Here is a 20770-nt window from a genome sequence, read left to right on the forward strand (position 1 = left end):
AACTTTTTCCACCATTAATGTGACCTTTAAACTATGCAACTCAATTGAAAAACAAACTGAAATCTTTTAGGTGAAGGGAAGTAAAAATAAAATATGGTTGCATAAGTGTGAAACTAATACTTTGTTGGAGCACCTTTTGATTTTATTACAGCACTCAGTCTTTTTGGGTATGAGTCTATCAGCATGGCACAACTTGACTTGGCAAGATTTGCCCACTCTTCTTTGCAAAAACACTACAAACCTGTCAGATTGCGAGGACATCTACTGTGCACAGCCCTCTTCAGATCACCCCACAGATTTTCGATTGGATTCAGGTCTGGGCTCTGGCTGGGCCATTCCAAAACTTAAATCTTCTTCTGGTGAAGCCATTCCTTTGTTGATTTGGATGTATGCTTTGGGTCGTTGTCAGCAGAAGCCTGAAGGTTTTGTGCCAATATTGACTGGTATTTGGAACTGTTAATAATTCCCTCTACCTTGAATAAGGCCCCAGTTCCAGCTGAAGAAAAACAGACCCAAAGCATGATGCTACCATGTTGCTGTAGGCCTCTTTGTAGTCTCCCAGATCAGTTTTCTTCTCGTCTTTTCATCAATTTTGGAGGGACATCCAGTTCTTGGGTAATGTTATTGTTGTGCCATATGTTCTCCTCTTGATGATGACTGTCTTCACTGTGTTCCATGGTATATCTAATGCCTTGGAAATTCTTTTGTACCCTTCTCCTGACTGATACCTTTTAACAATGAGATCCCTCTGATGCTTTGGAAGCTCTCTGCGGACCATGGCTTTTGTGTAGGACGCGACTAAGAAAATGTCAGGAAAGACCTACTAGAACAGCTGAACTTTATTCAGGTTTAGTCAGGGGCACTTTAAATTATGGCAGGTGTGTTGTGACTCTTATTTAACATGGTTTTAAATGTGATTGCTTAATTATGAACACAGCTACATCCCCAGTGCACACTTATGCAACCACATTATTTTAGTTTTTTTTTGTTTACTTCCGTCCACCGTAAAGATTTCAGTTTGTTTTGCAATTAAGTTGTGTAGTTTATAGGTCACGTTAAAGGTGGAAAAAGTTCTGAAATGATTTATCTTTGTCTAATTTTTTTACATCACAGAAACCTGACATTTTAACAGTGTGTGTGTGTGTGTATGTATGTATGTATATATATATATATATATATATAAAATTTGTATTTGCTTTAGAATTTTTTTTTTGGTAGTTTGGAAATCTATATCAACTTCCTTATACCATAACCCTTTACTCTTACCTTAAACTTAATTTTCCTTCTTAATATAAGGAGAGTCCACAACTTCATTCCTTGGGAATACAGAACCTGGCCACCAGGAGAAGGCAAAGACACCCCAGCCAAAGGCTTAAATACTCCTCCCACTTCCCTCACACCTCAGTCATTCTTTGCTTTTCATCACAGGAGGATGGCAGAGAAGTGTCGGAAGATTTCGGAGTAGTTCCTTATGAAGGGTATCTACCCTTCAAGATGGGACTGGAGTTTTAAGTAGTCTTGTCAGCCTCTCAGTGAGAGCTTTGACAAAAGTTAGAGTCTGAAGATGCAGGTAGAGTCTATTCTGCAAACTCATCCAGACTCATATTAACAGCTCCTAAGCAATCAGTTTTGACGAGTTTCACTGCCTGCTTTTTTTTCACTCAAGTCCATGTCAGGAGCGATGCTATAGACTGTCAACCTTAAGAGGCTGTGTTTCTGTTCCACAGCATAGATTCTGGTAAGATCATTTAACTTTTACATATATGATAACGTTAGAAGACAGGGTCACAGTGTGGCTCCTATTTTATCTGTATGGAATCAAGGGTTTATAATCTCCTGAGGGGATTTATTGAACAGTGGGGATTAATTGCATATGTTATGTTTGATTTACGCTGTGAATGTGTGAGATGTTTTGGGCTCATGGGCTGATGTGGAACGTACAGGTTTCACTTTTGGAGCTGCGCAGCTTATATGGCTTGGCGTGCTATTTCCCTTAGCAGGGGCGGTACTGCATTGTGCACCATGTGACCGGGTGTTGTTACTTTTCTTCCTCTTTCTTCACTACACTGTTTAACGGAGAGGAGTGGTTCTCTGTTCTGCCTGGGATATAGGAGGTGGTGAGTACCCCAGTCATTTTTGGGTATAACGGTGCCGTTTTTTTTCTTATAATTAATCGCTTCTGTGTGACTTTTTTATATGCAAGCTATGGGGGACTTTAGAGGGTACTCCCTCTTTACCCAAGTCCAATACCTGTTTATATTGTGAGGAGGCCGTGGTTTACTCGCCTGCTCAACTATGTTCCACATGCCTTGATAAAGTGATTATGTCAAAGAAAGCTAACATATTTGATACCACTGAGCTGTCCCCCTCTGTGGGGTCTCCGTCCCGCTAGGTGCGCACCCTACAGTCATCTCCTATTACACATGCAGCTTCCCATAGCACTCCTGAGCCTCCTTCTGGAGGAGGCATTTTACCTCCAGACTTTACTGCGCAGTTACGGCGGTGTCTGCTGCCTTTAGTGCGTTATTTCACCCTGCTAAGCGCAAGTGAAAGGTCGAATATTGCTATCCCTTCCCAGGGGGCATCAGATAGTTTATTGGATTTAACCTCTACTCGGTTATCTGATGTAGTTCATTCTGACACTTCTGAGTATGAACTTTCTGGGTCGGAATCTACTACTTCTAAGCCTCCGGCTGCAGAGGAGCCTGACTTTAGATTTAGGATTGAGCATCTACGCTTTTTGTTAAAGGAAGTTTTGTCTACTCTAGAGGTTCCAAAGGCCAAGTTGCCGGATGAACCTCTGATTCCTTAATTAGAGTTTACGAGGACAGGGTTGTTCCTTTGACTTTCCCAGTTCCCGTAAAAATGGCAAATATTATTAAGAATGAATGGGAAAGGATTATAACTTTTTTCCCCTTCATTTAAGAAATTATTCCCGGTTCTGGACTCTCAAATGGACTTGTGGGGTTCTGTCCCTAAGGTAGATGGGGTTATCTCCACTCTTGCCAAACGCACTACAATCCCACTCGAGAATAGTTTGTCATTTAAAGAGCCTCCTTAGGAGTTATTGTCCCCATACCTATCGCAGAAATAGGTTTGGGGTACTATTCAAACCTCTTTGTGGTCTTAAGGAGGGAAATTTCCGCCCGATTCTGGACTTAAGTGCTTAAACAAATTTCTAAATGTTCCATTTTTCAAGATGGAGATAAGGTCCATTCTTCCCCTGGTACAGGAGGGGCAGTTCATGACCACTGTAGATTTGAAGGATGCTTACCTTCATGTCCCAATACACAGGGAACATTGCTCCTAAGATTTGCATTTCTGGACCAGCACTTCCAGTTCATTGCACTTCCATTTGGTCTAGCTACTGCGCCAATAATTTTTACAAAGGTTCTAGGGGCTCTAATAGCAGTTGCCAGAACCAGAGGCATAGCAGTAGCTCCATACTTGGACGACATTCTGTTTCATGCACCATCCTTTCGTCTGGCGGAGAACCATTCGGAATCTCTTCTTTTTCTTCTTCGGTCTCATGGATGGAAGATAAACCTTAGAAAAGATTTTTCTTGTTCCAAGTACCAGGGTGGAATTCCTGGGTACCATAATAGACTCTATATTCATGAGGATATTCCTTACAGACCAGAGACGCTGTAAACTAGCTTTGTCATGTTGTGCCCTCCAGACATCCTTGAAGCCCTCTGTGGCTCAGTGTATGGATGTGATTGGTCTCATGGTGTCCTGCATGGACACCATTCACTTTGCCAGGTTCCTTCTAAGACCATTACAACTGTGCATGCTGAGGCAATGGAATGGCGATCATTCGAATCGCTCTCTTGGTGGCTTTGTCCAGATCATCCAGGGACATTTCTTTCATGTAATTAGCAAGAGTCCATGAGCTAGTGACGTATGGGATATACATTCCTACCAGGAGGGGCAAAGTTTCCCAAACCTCAAAATGCCTATAAATACACCCCTCACCACACCCACAATTCAGTTTTACAAACTTTGCCTCCGATGGAGGTGGTGAAGTAAGTTTGTGCTAGATTCTACGTTGATATGCGCTCCGCAGCAAGTTGGAGCCCGGTTTTCCTCTCAGCGTGCAGTGAATGTCAGAGGGATGTGAGGAGAGTATTGCCTATTTGAATGCAGTGATCTCCTTCTACGGGGTCTATTTCATAGGTTCTCTGTTATCGGTCGTAGAGATTCATCTCTTACCTCCCTTTTCAGATCGACGATATACTCTTATATATACCATTACCTCTACTGATTCTCGTTTCAGTACTGGTTTGGCTATCTGCTATATGTAGATGAGTGTCCTGGGGTAAGTAAGTCTTATTTTCTGTGACACTCCAAGCTATGGTTGGGCACTTTGTTTATAAAGTTCTAAATATATGTATTCAAACATTTATTTGCCTTGACTCAGAATGTTCAACTTTCCTTATTTTAAGACAGTCAGTTTCATATTTGGGATAATGCATTTGATTTAATAAATTTTTTCTTACCTTCAAAAAATTTGACTCTTCCCTGTGGGCTGTTAGGCTCGCGGGGGCTGAAAATGCTTCATTTTATTGCGTCATTCTTGGCGCGGATTTTTTTGGCGCAAAAATTCTATTTCCGTTTCCGGCGTCATACGTGTCGCCGGAAGTTGCGTCATTTTTTTGACGTTATTTTGCGCCAAAAATGTCGGCGTTCCGGATGTGGCGTCATTTTTGGCGCCAAAAGCATTTAGGCGCCAAATAATGTGGGCGTCTTATTTGGCGCGAAAAAATATGGGCGTCACTTTTGTCTCCACATTATTTTAGTCTCATTTTTTATTGCTTCTGGTTGCTAGAAGCTTGTTCTTTGGCATTTTTTCCCATTCCTGAAACTGTCTTTTAAGGAATTTGATCAATTTTGCTTTATATATGTTGTTTTTTCTCTTACATATTGCAAGATGTCCCACGTTGCATCTGAGTCAGAAGATACTACAGGAAAATCGCTGTCAAGTGCTGAATCTACCAAAGCTAAGTGCATCTGCTGTAAACTTTTGGTAGCTATTCCTCCAGCTGTTGTTTGTATTGATTGTCATGACAAACTTGTTAAGCAGATAATATTTCCTTTAGTAAAGTACCATTGCCTGTTGCAGTTCCTTCAACATCTAAGGTGCAGAATGTTCCTGATAATATAAGAGATTTTGTTTCAGAATCCATTAAGAAGGCTATGTCTGTTATTTCTCCTTCTAGTAAACGTAAAAAATCTTTTAAAACTTCTCTCCCTACAGATGAATTTTTAAATGAAGATCATCATTCTGATTCTGATGATTCCTCTGGTTCAGAGGATTCTGTCTCAGAGGTTGATGCTGATAAATCTTCATATTTATTTAAAATGGAATTTATTCGTTCTTTACTTAAAGAAGTACTAATTGCTTTAGAAATAGAGGATTCTGGTCCTCTTGATGTTAATTCTAAACGTTTGGATAAGGTTTTTAAAGCTCCTGTGGTTTTTCCAGAAGTTTTTCCTGTTCCTAATGCTATTTCGGCAGTAATTTCCAAGGAATGGGATAAATTGGGTAATTCATTTACTCCTTCTAAACGTTTTAAGCATTTATATCCTGTGCCGTCTGACAGATTAGAATTTTGGGACAAGATCCCTAAAGTTGATGGGGCTATTTCTACCCTTGCTAAACGTACTACTATTCCTACGTCAGATGGTACTTCGTTTAAAGATCCTCTAGATAGGAACATTGAATCCTTTCTAAGAAAAGCTTATCTGTGTTCAGGTAATCTTCTTAGACCTGCTATATCTTTGGCTGATGTTGCTGCAGCTTCAACTTTTTGGTTGGAAACTTTAGCGCAACAAGTAACACATCGTGATTCTCATGATATTATTATTCTTCTTCAGCATGCTAATAATTTTATATGTGATGCTATTTTTGATATTATCAGAGTTGATGTCAGGTTTATGTCTCTAGCTATCTTAGCTAGAAGAGCTTTATGGCTTAAAACTTGGAATGCTGATATGGCTTCTAAATCAACTTTGCTTTCCATTTCTTTCCAGGGTAACAAATTATTTGGTTCTCAGTTGGATTCCATTATTTCAACTGTTACTGGTGGGAAAGGAACTTTTTTACCACAGGATAAAAAATCTAAAGGTAAAAACAGGGCTAATAATCGTTTTCGTTCCTTTCGTTTCAACAAAGAACAAAAACCTGATCCTTCATCCTCAGGAGCAGTTTCGGTTTGGAAACCATCTCCAGTCTGGAATAAATCCAAGCCAGCTAGAAAGGCAAAGCCTGCTTCTAAGTCCACATGAAGGTGCGGCCCTCGTTCCAGCTCAGCTGGTAGGGGGCAGGTTACGTTTTTTCAAGGAAATTTGGATCAATTCTGTTCACAATCTTTGGATTCAGAGCATTGTTTTAGAAGGGTACAGAATTGGTTTCAAGATGAGACCTCCTGCAAAGAGATTTTTTCTTTCCCGTGTCCCAGTAAATCCAGTAAAAGCTCAAGCATTTCTGAAATGTGTTTCAGATCTAGAGTTGTCTGGAGTAATTATGCCAGTTCCAGTTCCGGAACAGGGGATGGGGTTTTATTCAAATCTCTTCATTGTACCAAAGAAGGAGAATTCCTTCAGACCAGTTCTGGATCTAAAAATATTGAATCGTTATGTAAGGATACCAACGTTCAAGATGGTAACTGTAAGGACTATATTGCCTTTTGTTCAGCAAGGGAATTATATGTCCACAATAGATTTACAGGATGCATATCTGCATATTCCGATTCATCCAGATCATTATCAGTTCCTGAGATTCTCTTTTCTGGACAAGCATTACCAGTTTGTGGCTCTGCCGTTTGGCCTAGCTACAGCTCCAAGAATTTTTACAAAGGTTCTCGGTGCCCTTCTGTCTGTAATCAGAGAACAGGGTATTGTGGTATTTCCTTATTTGGACGATATCTTGGTACTTGCTCAGTCTTTACATTTAGCAGAATCTCATACGAATCGACTTGTGTTGTTTCTTCAAGATCATGGTTGGAGGATCAATTTACCAAAAAGTTCTTTGATTCCTCAGACAAGAGTAACCTTTCTGGGTTTCCAGATGGATTCAGTGTCCATGACTCTGTCTTTAACAGACAAGAGACGTCTAAAATTGATTGCAGCTTGTCGAAACCTTCAGTCACAATCATTCCCTTCGGTAGCCTTATGCATGGAAATTCTAGGTCTTATGACTGCTGCATCGGACGCGATCCCCTTTGCTCGTTTTCACATGCGACCTCTTCAGCTCTGTATGCTGAAGCAATGGTGCAAGGATTACACGAAGATTTCTCAAATAATATCTTTAAAACCGATTGTTCGACACTCTCTAACATGGTGGACAGACCACCATCGTTTAATTCAGGGGGCTTCTTTTGTGCTTCCGACCTGGACTGTAATTTCAACAGATGCAAGTCTTTCAGGTTGGGGAGCTGTGTGGGGATCTCTGACAGCACAAGGAGTTTGGGAATCTCAGGAGGTGAGATTACCGATCAATATTTTGGAACTCCGTGCAATTTTCAGAGCTCTTCAGTTTTGGCCTCTTCTGAAGAGAGAATCGTTCATTTGTTTTCAGACGGACAATGTCACAACTGTGGCATACATCAATCATCAAGGAGGGACTCACAGTCCTCTGGCTATGAGAGAAGTATCTCGAATTTTGGTTTGGGCGGAATCCAGCTCCTGTCTAATCTCTGCGGTTCATATCCCAGGTATAGACAATTGGGAAGCGGATTATCTCAGTCGCCAAACGTTACATCCGGGCGAATGGTCTCTTCACCCAGAGGTATTTCTTCAGATTGTTCAAATGTGGGAACTTCCAGAAATAGATCTGATGGCGTCCCATCTAAACAAGAAACTTCCCAGGTATCTGTCCAGATCCCGGGATCCTCAGGCGGAGGCAGTGGATGCATTATCACTTCCTTGGAAGTATCATCCTGCCTATATCTTTCCGCCTCTAGTTCTTCTTCCAAGAGTAATATCCAAGATTCTGAAGGAATGCTCGTTTGTTCTGCTGGTAGCTCCGGCATGGCCTCACAGATTTTGGTATGCGGATCTTGTCCGGATGGCCTCTTGCCAACCGTGGACTCTTCCGTTAAGACCAGACCTTCTGTCACAAGGTCCTTTTTTCCATCAGGATCTGAAATCCTTAAATTTAAAGGTATGGAGATTGAACGCTTGATTCTTGGTCAAAGAGGTTTCTCTGACTCTGTCATTAATACTATGTTACAGGCTCGTAAGTCTGTATCTCGAGAGATATATTATAGAGTCTGGAAGACTTATATTTCTTGGTGTCTTTCTCATCATTTTTCTTGGCATTCTTTTAGAATACCGAGAATTTTACAGTTTCTTCAGGATGGTTTAGATAAGGGTTTGTCCGCAAGTTCTTTGAAAGGACAAATCTCTGCTCTTTCTGTTCTTTTTCACAGAAAGATTGCTATTCTTCCTGATATTCATTGTTTTGTACAAGCTTTGGTTCGTATAAAACCTGTCATTAAGTCAATCTCTCCTCCTTGGAGTTTGAATCTGGTTCTGGGAGCTCTTCAAGCTCCTCCGTTTGAACCTATGCATTCATTGGACATTAAATTGCTTTCTTGGAAAGTTTTGTTCCTTTTGGCCATCTCTTCTGCTAGAAGAGTTTCTGAATTATCTGCTCTTTCTTGTGAGTCTCCTTTTCTGATTTTTCACCAGGATAAGGCGGTGTTGCGAACTTCTTTTGAATTTTTACCTAAAGTTGTGAATTCCAACAACATTAGTAGAGAAATTGTGGTTCCTTCATTATGTCCTAATCCTAAGAATTCTAAGGAGAAATCGTTGCATTCTTTGGATGTTGTTAGAGCTTTGAAATATTATGTTGAAGCTACGAAATCTTTCCGTAAGACTTCTAGTCTATTTGTTATCTTTTCCGGTTCTAGAAAAGGCCAGAAAGCTTCTGCCATTTATTTGGCATCTTGGTTGAAATCTTTAATTCATCTTGCTTATGTTGAGTCGGGTAAAACTCCGCCTCAGAGAATTACAGCTCATTCTACTAGGTCAGTTTCTACTTCCTGGGCGTTTAGGAATGAAGCTTCGGTTGACCAGATTTGCAAAGCAGCAACTTGGTCCTCTTTGCATACTTTTACTAAATTTTACCATTTTGATGTATTTTCTTCTTCTGAAGCAGTTTTTGGTAGAAAAGTACTTCAGGCAGCGGTTTCAGTTTGAATCTTCTGCTTATGTTTTTCGTTAAACTTTTATTTTGGGTGTGGATTATTTTCAGCAGGAATTGGCTGTCTTTATTTTATCCCTCCCTCTCTAGTGACTCTTGCGTGGAAAGATCCACATCTTGGGTAGTCATTATCCCATACGTCACTAGCTCATGGACTCTTGCTAATTACATGAAAGAAAACATAATTTATGTAAGAACTTACCTGATAAATTCATTTCTTTCATATTAGCAAGAGTCCATGAGGCCCACCCTTTTTTGTGGTGGTTATGATTTTGTATAAAGCACAATTTATTCCAATTCCTTATTTTATATGCTTTCGCACTTTTTTATCACCCCACTTCTTGGCTATTCGTTAAACTGAATTGTGGGTGTGGTGAGGGGTGTATTTATAGGCATTTTGAGGTTTGGGAAACTTTGCCCCTCCTGGTAGGAATGTATATCCCATACGTCACTAGCTCATGGACTCTTGCTAATATGAAAGAAATGAATTTATCAGGTAAGTTCTTACATAATTTATGTTTTTTCTTAAGAACATCCTAGGAGATTGTAACTACAGGATAGGAAACTGTTTGGGGTACGCTTAGTCTTAGCCAAGAGAAGTTTTTCTGAGAGAGTTATTGATACTCTCAATCAAGCTCGTAAGCCTGTTACTCGTCGCATCTATCATAAGGTATGGAGAGCTTACTTATTTTGGTGTGAAGAGCGTGGTTTGTCCTGGCATAAGGTTAAGGCTGCCAGGATCCTTTCTTTTCTCCAGGATGGTCTGGAGAAGAAGGGCCTTTCTGCCAGTTCCTTGAGGGGACAGATTTCGGCCCTGTTTTACTGCACAAGAGGCTCACTGAGCTTTCTGATGTTCAATCTTTTGTTAAGGCTCTGATTAGGATTAGACCTGTTTTTAGATCTACTGCTCCTTCTTGGAGTTTAAATCTAGTTCTTAAGGTTTTGCAAAAGGCTCCGTTTGAGCCTATGCATGCTGTTGACATTAAATTGTTGTCCTGGAAAGTTATTTTTCTATTGGCTATTGCTTCTGCGCCCAGAGTTTCTGAAATGGCTGCCTTGCAATGTGAGCCTCCTTATCTGGTGTTCCATTCTGATAAGGCTGTCCTACGCACTAGCTTAGGTTTTCTTCCCAAGGTTGTGTCTGATCGCAACATCAATCAGGAAATTGTGGTTCATTCTTTGTGTCCTAATTCTTCCTCGTCAAAGGAACGTTTACTTCATAATTTGGATGTGGTTCGGGCCTTGAAGTTCTATTCTACTAAGGATTTTAGACAGACTTCTTCCTTGTTTGTTGTCTATTCTGGGAAGCGTAAGGGCCAGAAGGCTTCTTCGACTTAGTTATCTTTTTAGTTGAGGAGTGTTATCCTGATAAAAAAATATTGAGAAGCGCTCATAAGGCTAAAGAGATCAATTTGATTTTTTAAAACGTATAATAATAAACTATAATAAGAGTGCGCACTCTGTACCTATAAAACTTGTTAAAATACTCCTTAAAATGTAACAATTCTTATAGAGAATCAATTGATTGACTCCAAAACGTATGCAGCATGCTTATACAGCAACCAGAATCTATGACAGCACTTACAGATTTAAATGCTTATTTTCAAATTTTCCAGTATTTTCCTCTTTTTGGTTTCGCTGCTGTTTGTACAATCTTCATTCACAAATCTTCCCAATGTCTCGTAGTATAACAAATCAACGCGATTTAGCTTGTTGTGAGCCTTTTTCAAGTTCTTGAGAGAGGCTCACACCGAGCTGAAATGCGTTGATTCCGGTTGCTGTATAAGCGTGCTGCATAAATTTTGGAGTGCAAATTGGTGAAGTGAAAACTACTGGCTCTGTGTGAACCCTGAGGCACCGCTAAACACTTACATGGACGATAACGATAAAAAACATCAGCCTGGAGGAATAAATGTTTAATCCTTGAACATAGAGACCGAAAAAGTAACGATGAGTAAAGAGTTAAACATCTGAAATAACCTTTTTTGACATTTTGGATACAATTTAGTGCCGTAAATCTGTTACATTTTGAATTTAAGGGTAACGAGATCTAAGGCATATTACTGGCCAGTGGAGGACACATGCTCCAAAAGGAAACAAAGTTGTTTGTTTGGAAGGGTAACAACGGGACAACCAAACATACGACAAGTAACTCTATCAATTTATTCTCTATAATAATTTTTACATTTTAAGGAGTATTTTAACAAGTGTGATAGGTACAGAGTGCACACTCCTTATTATAGTTTATTATTATATGTTTTAAAAAATAAAATTGATGTCTTTAGCCTTATGAGCGCTTCTCAATATTTATTTATCATTATAAGCATTTTAAAGCTGTAATACAGGTATAGTTTGAGGAGTTTGACATTAATTTTCCCTATATCGTTAGAATTTATTATGAATGTTATCCACCTAGCTTATGAGACAGCAGGACATAGACCTCCTCAAAGATTACGGCTCATTCCACTAGAGCAGTGGCTTCCTCTTGGGCCTTTAAGAATGAGGCCTCTATGGATCAGATTTGTAAGGCTACCTGGTCCTCCTTACACACTTTTCGGTAGACAGGTTTTGCAGGCTGTGGTGCCCTCATTAGGGATTAGGGTCCGCCTATCCTTTTAGCCCTCCCGTTATCATTCAGTGTCCTCAAGAGCTTGGGTATAACTTCTCACAAGTAAGGAATGAAGCAGCGGACTCTCCTTATATTAAGAAGGAAAACATAAATTATGCTTACCAGATCATTTCCTTTCCTTCTGTATAAGGAGAGTCCATGGCCCCCGCCCGTGTACTCCGTTGGGCAGAACTAAATTACGTTTTTTTATCCTCTGGCACCATTATACCCTGATATTTCTCCTACTATTCTTTGTTCCCTTGGCAGAATGACTGCGGTGTGAGGGAAGTGGTATTTAAGTCTTTGACTGGGGTGTCTTTACCTCCTCCTGGTGGCCAGGTTCTGTATTTCCCACAAGTAAGGAATGAAGCCGAGGACTCTCCTTATACAGAAGGAAAGGAAATTATCTGGTAAGCATAATTTATGTTTTTTCATGTGATTTTGCCTTTCTAAAATGTTTTTATTTTGCTACAGCAATTATGCAGGTTGTTCTCTCCCAGAAGTGTGGGAAGATTTTTGTCGGAGATCCCCACCAGCAAATTTATACGTTTCGTGGAGCTGTCAACGCGCTCTATGAAGTACAGCACTCACATATATTCTACCTCACTCAGGTAATTTATACAAAACAGCTGTTATTCTCTTTAAAGGAATAGTCTAGTCAAAATTAAACTTTCATGATTCAAATAGAGCATGCAATTTTAAGCAACTTTCTTATTTACTCTTATTAACAATTTTTCTTCATTTTCTTGGTATCTTTATTTGAAAAAGCAAAATTGTAAGCATAGGAGTCGGCCCATTTTTGGTTCAGCACAAGGGTAGTGTTTGCTGATTGGTGGCTACATTTAGACATCAATCAGCAAGCACTACCCAGGTGCTGAACAATGAATGGGCTGGGTCCTAAGTTTACATTTCTTTCATGTAATTGGCAAGAGTCCATGAGCTAGTGACGTATGGGATATACCATCCTACCAGGAGGGGCAAAGTTTCCCAAACCTCAAAATGCCTATAAATACACCCCCTCACCACACCCACAAGTCAGTTTTGCAAACTTTGCCTCCTATGGAGGTGGGGAAGTAAGTTTGTGCTAAGATTTCTACGTTTATATGCGCTTCTCAGCATTTTGAAGCCCGATTCCTCTCAGAGTACAGTGAATGTCAGAGGGATGTGAAGGGAGTATCACCTATTGAATGCAATGGTTTTCCTCGCGGGAGATCTATTTAATAGGTTCTGTGTTACTGGTCGTAGAGATTCATCTCCTACATCCCTTATTCAGATCGACGATATACTCTCATATTCCAGTACATCTACTAATAACTGTTTCAGTACTGGTTTGGCTATCTGCTATATGTGCATGGGTGTCTTTCGGTAAGTATGTTTTCATTACATAAGACACTCTCAGCTATGGTTTGGCATTTTATGCATTAATATAAAGTTCTAAATATATGTATTGTACTTATATTTGCCATGCGTCAGGTTTATGTATATTTCCTTTTGCAGACTATCAGTTTCATATTTGGGAAAAAATATATTTAGGAAAATATTTTTCTTATCTGGGGTATAGTCTTTTTACAATTGACTGCTTTTTCATAAAATTTTGTGGGCAAAATTAGGCTCGCGAGATGCAAAATGCTGATGTTTATAGCGTCATTTTTGGCGGGAAGGTACGTCCGATGACGCAAATTCGTAATTTCCGGCGTCTTAGTTGATGTGGAGTTCCTCGCACAAGGTTGCGAGTGTGTCATTTCCGGATGTTGTTAGCGCCAAAAAAAATTCAGTTTGCGTTGTGCGTCATACTTGGTGCCAAATAATTTTATTATTTAAAACTCCATTCCTATATGCCTCTTGCCTTTTTCTATATCAGGGGGCTATGCTGTTTGCATTTTTTTCTCATTCCTGAAACTGCCATATAAGGAAATTGATAATTTTGCTTTATATGTTGTTTTTTCTCTTACATTTGCAAGATGTCTTAATCTGATCCTGTCTCAGAAACCACTGTTGGAACCCTGATGCCTGATAACAGTTCTACCAAAGTGCATCTGTTGTAAATTTGTGGAGATTATATCTCCAGCTGTGGTATGTAATAGTTGTCATGATAAGCTTTTACATGCAGAGAATGTGCCCATCAGTAATAGTACAATGCTTATTGTTTCTTCAACATCTAATGTACAAGATATACCTGTGAATATAAAAGATTTTATTGCTGATGCGATTTAGAAGGCTTTGTCTGCCATCCCGCCTTCTAATAAACGTAAAAGGTCTTTTTAAACTTCTCATAAAGTTGATGAAATTTCAAATTACCGACACGATGCTGAATTATCCTCCTCTGATGTGGATCTATCTGATTCAGAAGATCCTTCCTTCCTCAGATATTGACACTGACAAATCTACTTATTTATTTAAAATAAAGTATATTCGTTCCTTGTTAAAAGAGGTGTTGATTACATTGGATATTGAGGAAACTAGTCCTCTTGATATTAAAACTAGTAAATGTTTAAATTCTGTTTATAAACCTCATGTGGTTACTCCAGAGCTTTTTCCAGTTCCTGATACTATTTCTGATATGGTTTCTAAGGATTGGAATAGGCCTAGTACTTCTTTTATTCCTTCTTCAAGGTTTAAAAAATCGTATCCTTTGCCAGCAGTTAGATTGGAGTTTTGGGAAAAGATCCCCAAAGTTGATGGGGCTATTTCTACTCTTGCTAAACGTACTACTATTCCTATGGAAGATAGTACTTCTTTTAATGACCCTTTAGATAGGAAACTTGAATTTTATCTAAGGAAAGCTTATTTATATTCTAGCCATCTTCTCAGGCCTGCCATTTCTATGGCTGATGTTGCAGCTGCATCAACTTTTTGTTCAAACAAACGTAAGGGAGCGCTCAGACACGGCAGCCATTCACTCGTAAATATTCTGCAGTGGCCTTCACGTAGACAATCCCTCCTCCAGTAGTGTCGTGATGACGTAGTAGCGTAACAGAGTCCCACTGCCGGTGCAAAGACAGGAGCGATCCACCCCCGCTCCAATAGAATCAAACAGGCACAAGTAGTCAGCGCACCCGGCACATGGAGACAAGAGGCACACGGAACTTGGTAATGCAGTGAATTTAATGCAATGTATTTACAAAAAACATTACATGGCAAAATAGTGTATGGTGGCAGGTTCCACCGGTCAAAAGTTCAAACAGGTCAGACGCGTTTCCAAGTAAATAAATCACAGTAGTCAGCGCACCCGGCACATGGAGACAAGAGGCACACGGAACTTGGTAATGCAGTGAATTTAATGCAATGTATTTACAAAAAACATTACATGGCAAAATAGTGTATGGTGGCAGGTTCTACCGGTCAAAAGTTCAAACAGGTCAGACGCGTTTCCAAGCAAATAAATCACATATTCCTCAGTGACCATCATTCAGTTTCATTTTTATCAGCCAGGTAACTTTTTAGATCACATTGAGTCCGATTACCCAAGTACGTTGCATAAGAAGTCCCCAGTTTTTCACTTAAATACTTTTGAGATATTCTCTTATATTTAGCTATATATGCAATAATTTTTCCTTTCATAACAGCTTTACCTGCTTCCCAAAGTATCTGAATATCACAATTATCATTATTATTATTTCTAAGATAGTCTGCCAATTTTTTTCTCACAAATTACTCAAACTGTTTAGAACTATACCAACATTTTGGAAATTTAAACTTCCTAAAGTGTTTCTCCCTCTCCCCTACGGTAATGCCTAAACTAACAGCAGCATGGTCAGAAATTATAATTTCCCCAATTTTAACCTTTTATTCTTTGTGCTAGTTCTGTAGAAACTAAAACTAGGTCTATTCTAGAAGCGGATGAATATTTCTTTGAGAAGTAGGTAAATTCTCTTGTATCTGAGTTTTTATTATTATTATCATTTATTTGTATAGCGCCGCAAAATTCCGTAGTGCTGGATATCTCCATGCATCAATCAAATCCAGTGCTTCCGTAAAAAAGAGAGTAAAAAACAGAGGCGCCACCATGGCCTAATATCGCCAGTACAGGTCAAAACAACAACACAGGAGAATGTGAATACTCACAAACATGAAGCACCCAGCTGGTGCTAGTGGAGCGGGCTGAAACTTCTCAGTGGTCCAGCGCACTGATATTCTTAGCGCAGAGACAGTCAGAAAAAAACCTGTCAGATCTCCCTCTATTGTCTTTTTTTTTTCTATTTGTAGTATCTCTCAATCTATTACACTTAAAGTGAATGTAAAGTTTGACTAATGTGTGCCCGGTTTTTAAAAATCCTATTAAAAACAGGGGCACTTTCATTCATCAAACTTTACATTTCACTCGTTTTGTTAAAATACTTACCTTTTATTCTTGAAAGCCGCTCCAGTGCTTTCCCTGTCCGTCGCAAGTCTCTTCATATGTCAAAAATTACGAATCTGGCTTCCTCCAATCACGGTTTGGCCTCAGGCAATGTTTGCTCTGCCATGATTGGAGGAAGCCGGATTAGTCATTGCTGACATATGAAGAGGCTTGCGACGGGCTGGGGAAGCGCTGGAGTGGCTTTCAAAAATAAAAGGGTGAAATGTAAAGTTTGATGAATGAAAGTGCCCCTGTTTTTAATAGGATTTTTAAAAACCGGACACACATTAGTCAAACTTTACATTCACTTTAAAGTTCGGAGCCATATTAAAATCGCCTCCAATAATCAGCTTGGAGTCGCTAAACTTAAGTAATTTTCACCAGGGATTCCCAGAATGCTCCGTTGGCCTCATTAGGACCATAAATATTACATAGCGTGAATATCTCTTTATTAATTATTATTTGACCAATCAAATTACTCCCTTGTGGGTCACGAGTGATCTTTTTTTATTTAATAGTCTAGTTTTTTTATTAATGAGAATAGCAATACCTATATAGATTTTTTGTAGGATGCAAAAATAACTTCCTTTACCCATTTCCTTTTTAGTTTTACGTGTTCAACATCTAACAAATGAGTTTCTTGAATGAATAATAAATCTTGGTTATAACCTTTTCTAATATGATTCAAAATGGCCTTCCTTTTAATAGGTGAATTTATACCACCCACATTCCATGATGTTTTATTCAAAGTGTTAAGCATTTACTTCAAAAATAAAAATAAAAAAGCTTTTAAACAAGCTCTTCATTTCCTTTAATTGTATAATAGAGGAAGGATTAGTAACAGGGTCAGTTTAATAAGGGGGGGGGGCAAAATGTAATGAATGGGGGGGCGAAGCCTATGCTTGGAGCGGCAGGACGTGTTTCAGAGAAGCTCCTGCTTATATTTATAAACTTTGCTTTCTACTTTCATCCAAGAAGAGATAATTACCTAGGATTGTTTTGCTGGGAAGCTAAGATTGTCTACCTACTATACCAAAAGTCCAGGAGCGGACTACGGACACCCTGACCTATGTTCTCCAAGTGAGCTGCGTACATTTTCTGTGAGCTAGGCCTTTATAAACTTGCAGCTAGTGCACAGCGCGGCTAAGGCTGCCGTTTACATTCTCCCCCCAGACCTCTGGGTCACCACGTACACAGATACGCTTCGTACACAGATAAGACTGTTACTACAAGCCCTTGGGCTACACTTATAATCTATCAGGGCTACTATACCTGGTCCTATTATACAAATATGGAAGATACCTATCAGGAGCTACAACTTCTCTTTGCAGATTTCAAAATAGATCTGATTAGGCAGCTGGAGCGCTTGGGTCAGCTTGCTGAATCTGATGATATTCAACTACTGGAGAGCCGGCAACTGCCCGTAGAAGAGTTACTACTCTCAAAGCAGCAGAAGCAGGGATCTGAACGCAAGGCAATGGTATGTGGAGGCCTGACCTCGTGGCAAGCGGTCGCTCCTACGGAGTGGGCTATAATACAATCAGCTCACCCGCCTGACAAGTCTACGCCCGCACAGGGTAATGTTCTCCCAGTGATTCGGCTTGATGCTCTGTGGTGGGGGGCGAGAGGCCCTAGCTGCTCGTTCACGGAGCCTCACCTACTTACTTGGATGTCTAATGTGGAAGAGAGCGATGGTCGCGTACGCAAGCAGTGGAGCTTGGAATCTCTGTTTGTGCGGCTGCAACTCTGTTCCGGAGAGGCCGAAGCTACTGCCAGGGAGACCCCACCAAGTTTCTTTGGAACCTCTATTAAGAAGCATCCTTTGATATCTCGATGTGGGGTAGGATAATTTCTATCAGCCAAAAGAGACTATCTTGATCCGTTGGGGTGGCATACTATCGGACCTTCCTGGGAGATCCTCTAGTTAGATTCAGGACTCATGGTTAGGGTTAGGGTAACGCATTGTGTGCTGCTTCCACTTGCCCACTACATATTTATACTACGCTGTAATTTTATTTTCTGCTCGCAGGGTGGTTTTATGGGATGCTGGCTAATAACTGCTTGCTCTTACTAGGGAGTTCGTTTTCATATGCAGATGCTTACGTTATATATTTTTTGCGTCACCGTGTGACTTCAAATACAGACGCTTGCTATTTTGATTAGGCAACTACTGAGTCTTTTACCGGGCTCTTCAGAGATGTATTAATTGGTTGTTTGAAAGAACTGTATTCTGGGCTCTCCTTATACTCCACTTTACTATATGCTGCAGTGTTATAGCACTTCATATTAGTTAGCCTGTGTCTCACTGTTAGACCAATATAACTCCCTATAGACTATTCGCTTACAAAGCCTCATAGATTTCTCGTGCCCCCTTTTGGTGGTGTGGGCAATAAATTATTACCATATAAGTTCCCAAAGCCCCTACATCTTTATGCTTCCTAACGAATACCATAGTTTGCTAGGATTTATTTGTACATTGCAATTAGTAGCCCTACTTAATTCTATTGCATGTATCCCTTATACAACAATATAGCCCAATAGTTAGTGCTAGTTGATAGTTCTATGAGTCACATCTTTGATTGTTATAAATTGAGTTTTCTGTATGCTAGATCATAACTATGATATACGCTCTCCTATCTGTTGAAATTTCAGTTAAAATCACATGTATTTTCTATATATTTTTGTGCACGATTATTATTATTTGCACTTCTTGGATGTTACACCTCCAAAAAGGAGATTAATTAATATGTTATACTATATTTCTAAGTTCTTGTGAGATATTATGTTTACCTTCATCTCAGTGATTATGGACTGCAGCAGGACAATATGAGAAAACTCGTAAAAAACTGAGCTTTATCTTTAATATGTAGTAATGAGTAAAGCAGGTGATGATCTGACAATGCATTGACAACATTCATGGAGCACTGATCCAGAAGTTGTGGGGACAAAGACAATGGTGCTCACATCAGTCCTAGTGATTATCATTGCATGTGCATGTAAATTCTAGTATTCTTTAACTCCTGTATTTTGTTTTGATCAATAAAGTTCTTTGAAAAAAGAAAAAAAAAGTAATGAATGTAAATTGAAATGTCTCTTAAAACTGCATGTTCTATCTCAATCATAAAAGTTTTAATTTTGACTTAAACACTGTAAATATTTGCTGCATGTCTCATCCATCTATAATGCTCACTTTTATTTTTATTTTTTCTTATGCAGAGTTTCAGATTTGGGGCTGAAATAGCTTATGTTGGCGCCACTATCCTTGACACCTGCAAGAAAGTGCAAAATAAAACCTTAGTTGGAACTAATCAAGAAAGTAAGAGAAAGAACATAACGTATTGCTATTTCCATTCAATCCCCTAGATTATTTGTAGAAATACATGTAATGACTGCTATGAGAGTAAAAAAATAGAATTTAAATATTCAATAACAGAACATTATATATCTTGGCCTAATACCTAGGTATTACTTACCATGTGAGATCCCCTCTCAGAAGGGAGCATGGACAGCAATAAGTCACACCCCTTTTACCAATATGAAGATTACCTCAATTTCTCATTCCTAGGCTGTCCTGTAATAGGATGAAATGCAAGGGGTGGGAACCATGGTAAATATTATCTAGGTATTAGGCCAAGATATAGAATTTTCCTTTGTTGATTATTTAAATTCTAATTATCTTTGTCCTACGTAGCTAATACTTAACAGGCGAGATGAATACCAAGCAGTAAAACAGGCACCACTTAACATAAGGGTGGGCACAAAATGAAAGAAAAAGGACAATAAAACATGTTGAATTGTTTAAAAAAAAAAAAAAATCCTTGCTAAAAAAACAAAGGCAGATTGAAAAAACACCCAGTAATGAAAAAAGGCAAAAGGAGGCTTCCAAGTCATAGCTTAATAGACATCCAAGAAAGTGAAATACCGAATTCTTTAAAATTGACATAAGTATAGAAAATATACCTAAAATCAATTTAATATCCTCAAATAATACATAATTCCACTATGTCTAACTTAAAAAAAAATAGCCATGAGATAGAAGCTACCTATCTAATGTGACTCTTAAAGCTGCGTATTTTTAGATTCCTGTTCACCAAGTTATTTCCTAACCTCTTCAGGGCTATTGAAAATATATGTTCTTGTTTTCGTTTTTAATTGCATGTTCTATCTGAATCATGAAAGAAAACAAATTGGGTTCAGTATCCCTTTAATTAGGTGTGCCAAAAAGGAGCCATTGCTTTTCATTCTTTTATTGTTTCATCTGAGTAGTCTTGAGAAATCCATATTACCCTCTGCTTGCAGATCATTTAATTTAATTTTAGCTGCCTGCAGAATTGCTTATTTATCTTGAAAATCTACACATTTGATTATAATTCTGGGTATCTGTGAACCATCTATTCTTTTTTTCCTATGCACTTTTTCTACTCCATAAGTCTTTGTCTTCCAGTTATATTTAATAATTTAGTTACTTTTAATTTTATATGATACCAAATATAACGATCTCTATGTTCTACAGATTCTTTCAAACCTTACCCTGAGATTGTGCTATCTACTAAATCATTAACTTTATTTTGCATATTTGTTTTTTGTGGAACTCTAATTCTTATTTATTAAC

The 20770-nt window shown here is 39.0% G+C and overlaps 1 protein-coding gene across 4 annotated transcripts in view; it reads left to right on the forward strand.

The window, feature by feature from the left end:
• Window positions 1-20770, forward strand: part of FBH1 (F-box DNA helicase 1) — a 193164-nt gene that overhangs the window by 122736 nt on the left and 49658 nt on the right. For all 4 annotated transcript variants that reach the window (XM_053716416.1, XM_053716414.1, XM_053716415.1 and 1 more), the window contains 2 exons: window positions 12294-12430; window positions 19375-19474. In XM_053716416.1, the coding sequence (XP_053572391.1) occupies window positions 12294-12430; window positions 19375-19474 (237 nt within the window). The remainder of the gene's footprint in view (window positions 1-12293; window positions 12431-19374; window positions 19475-20770) is intronic.

This window comes from Bombina bombina, chromosome 6 (genome assembly GCF_027579735.1).
Source record: "Bombina bombina isolate aBomBom1 chromosome 6, aBomBom1.pri, whole genome shotgun sequence".
Taxonomy (NCBI): Eukaryota; Metazoa; Chordata; class Amphibia; order Anura; family Bombinatoridae; genus Bombina; species Bombina bombina.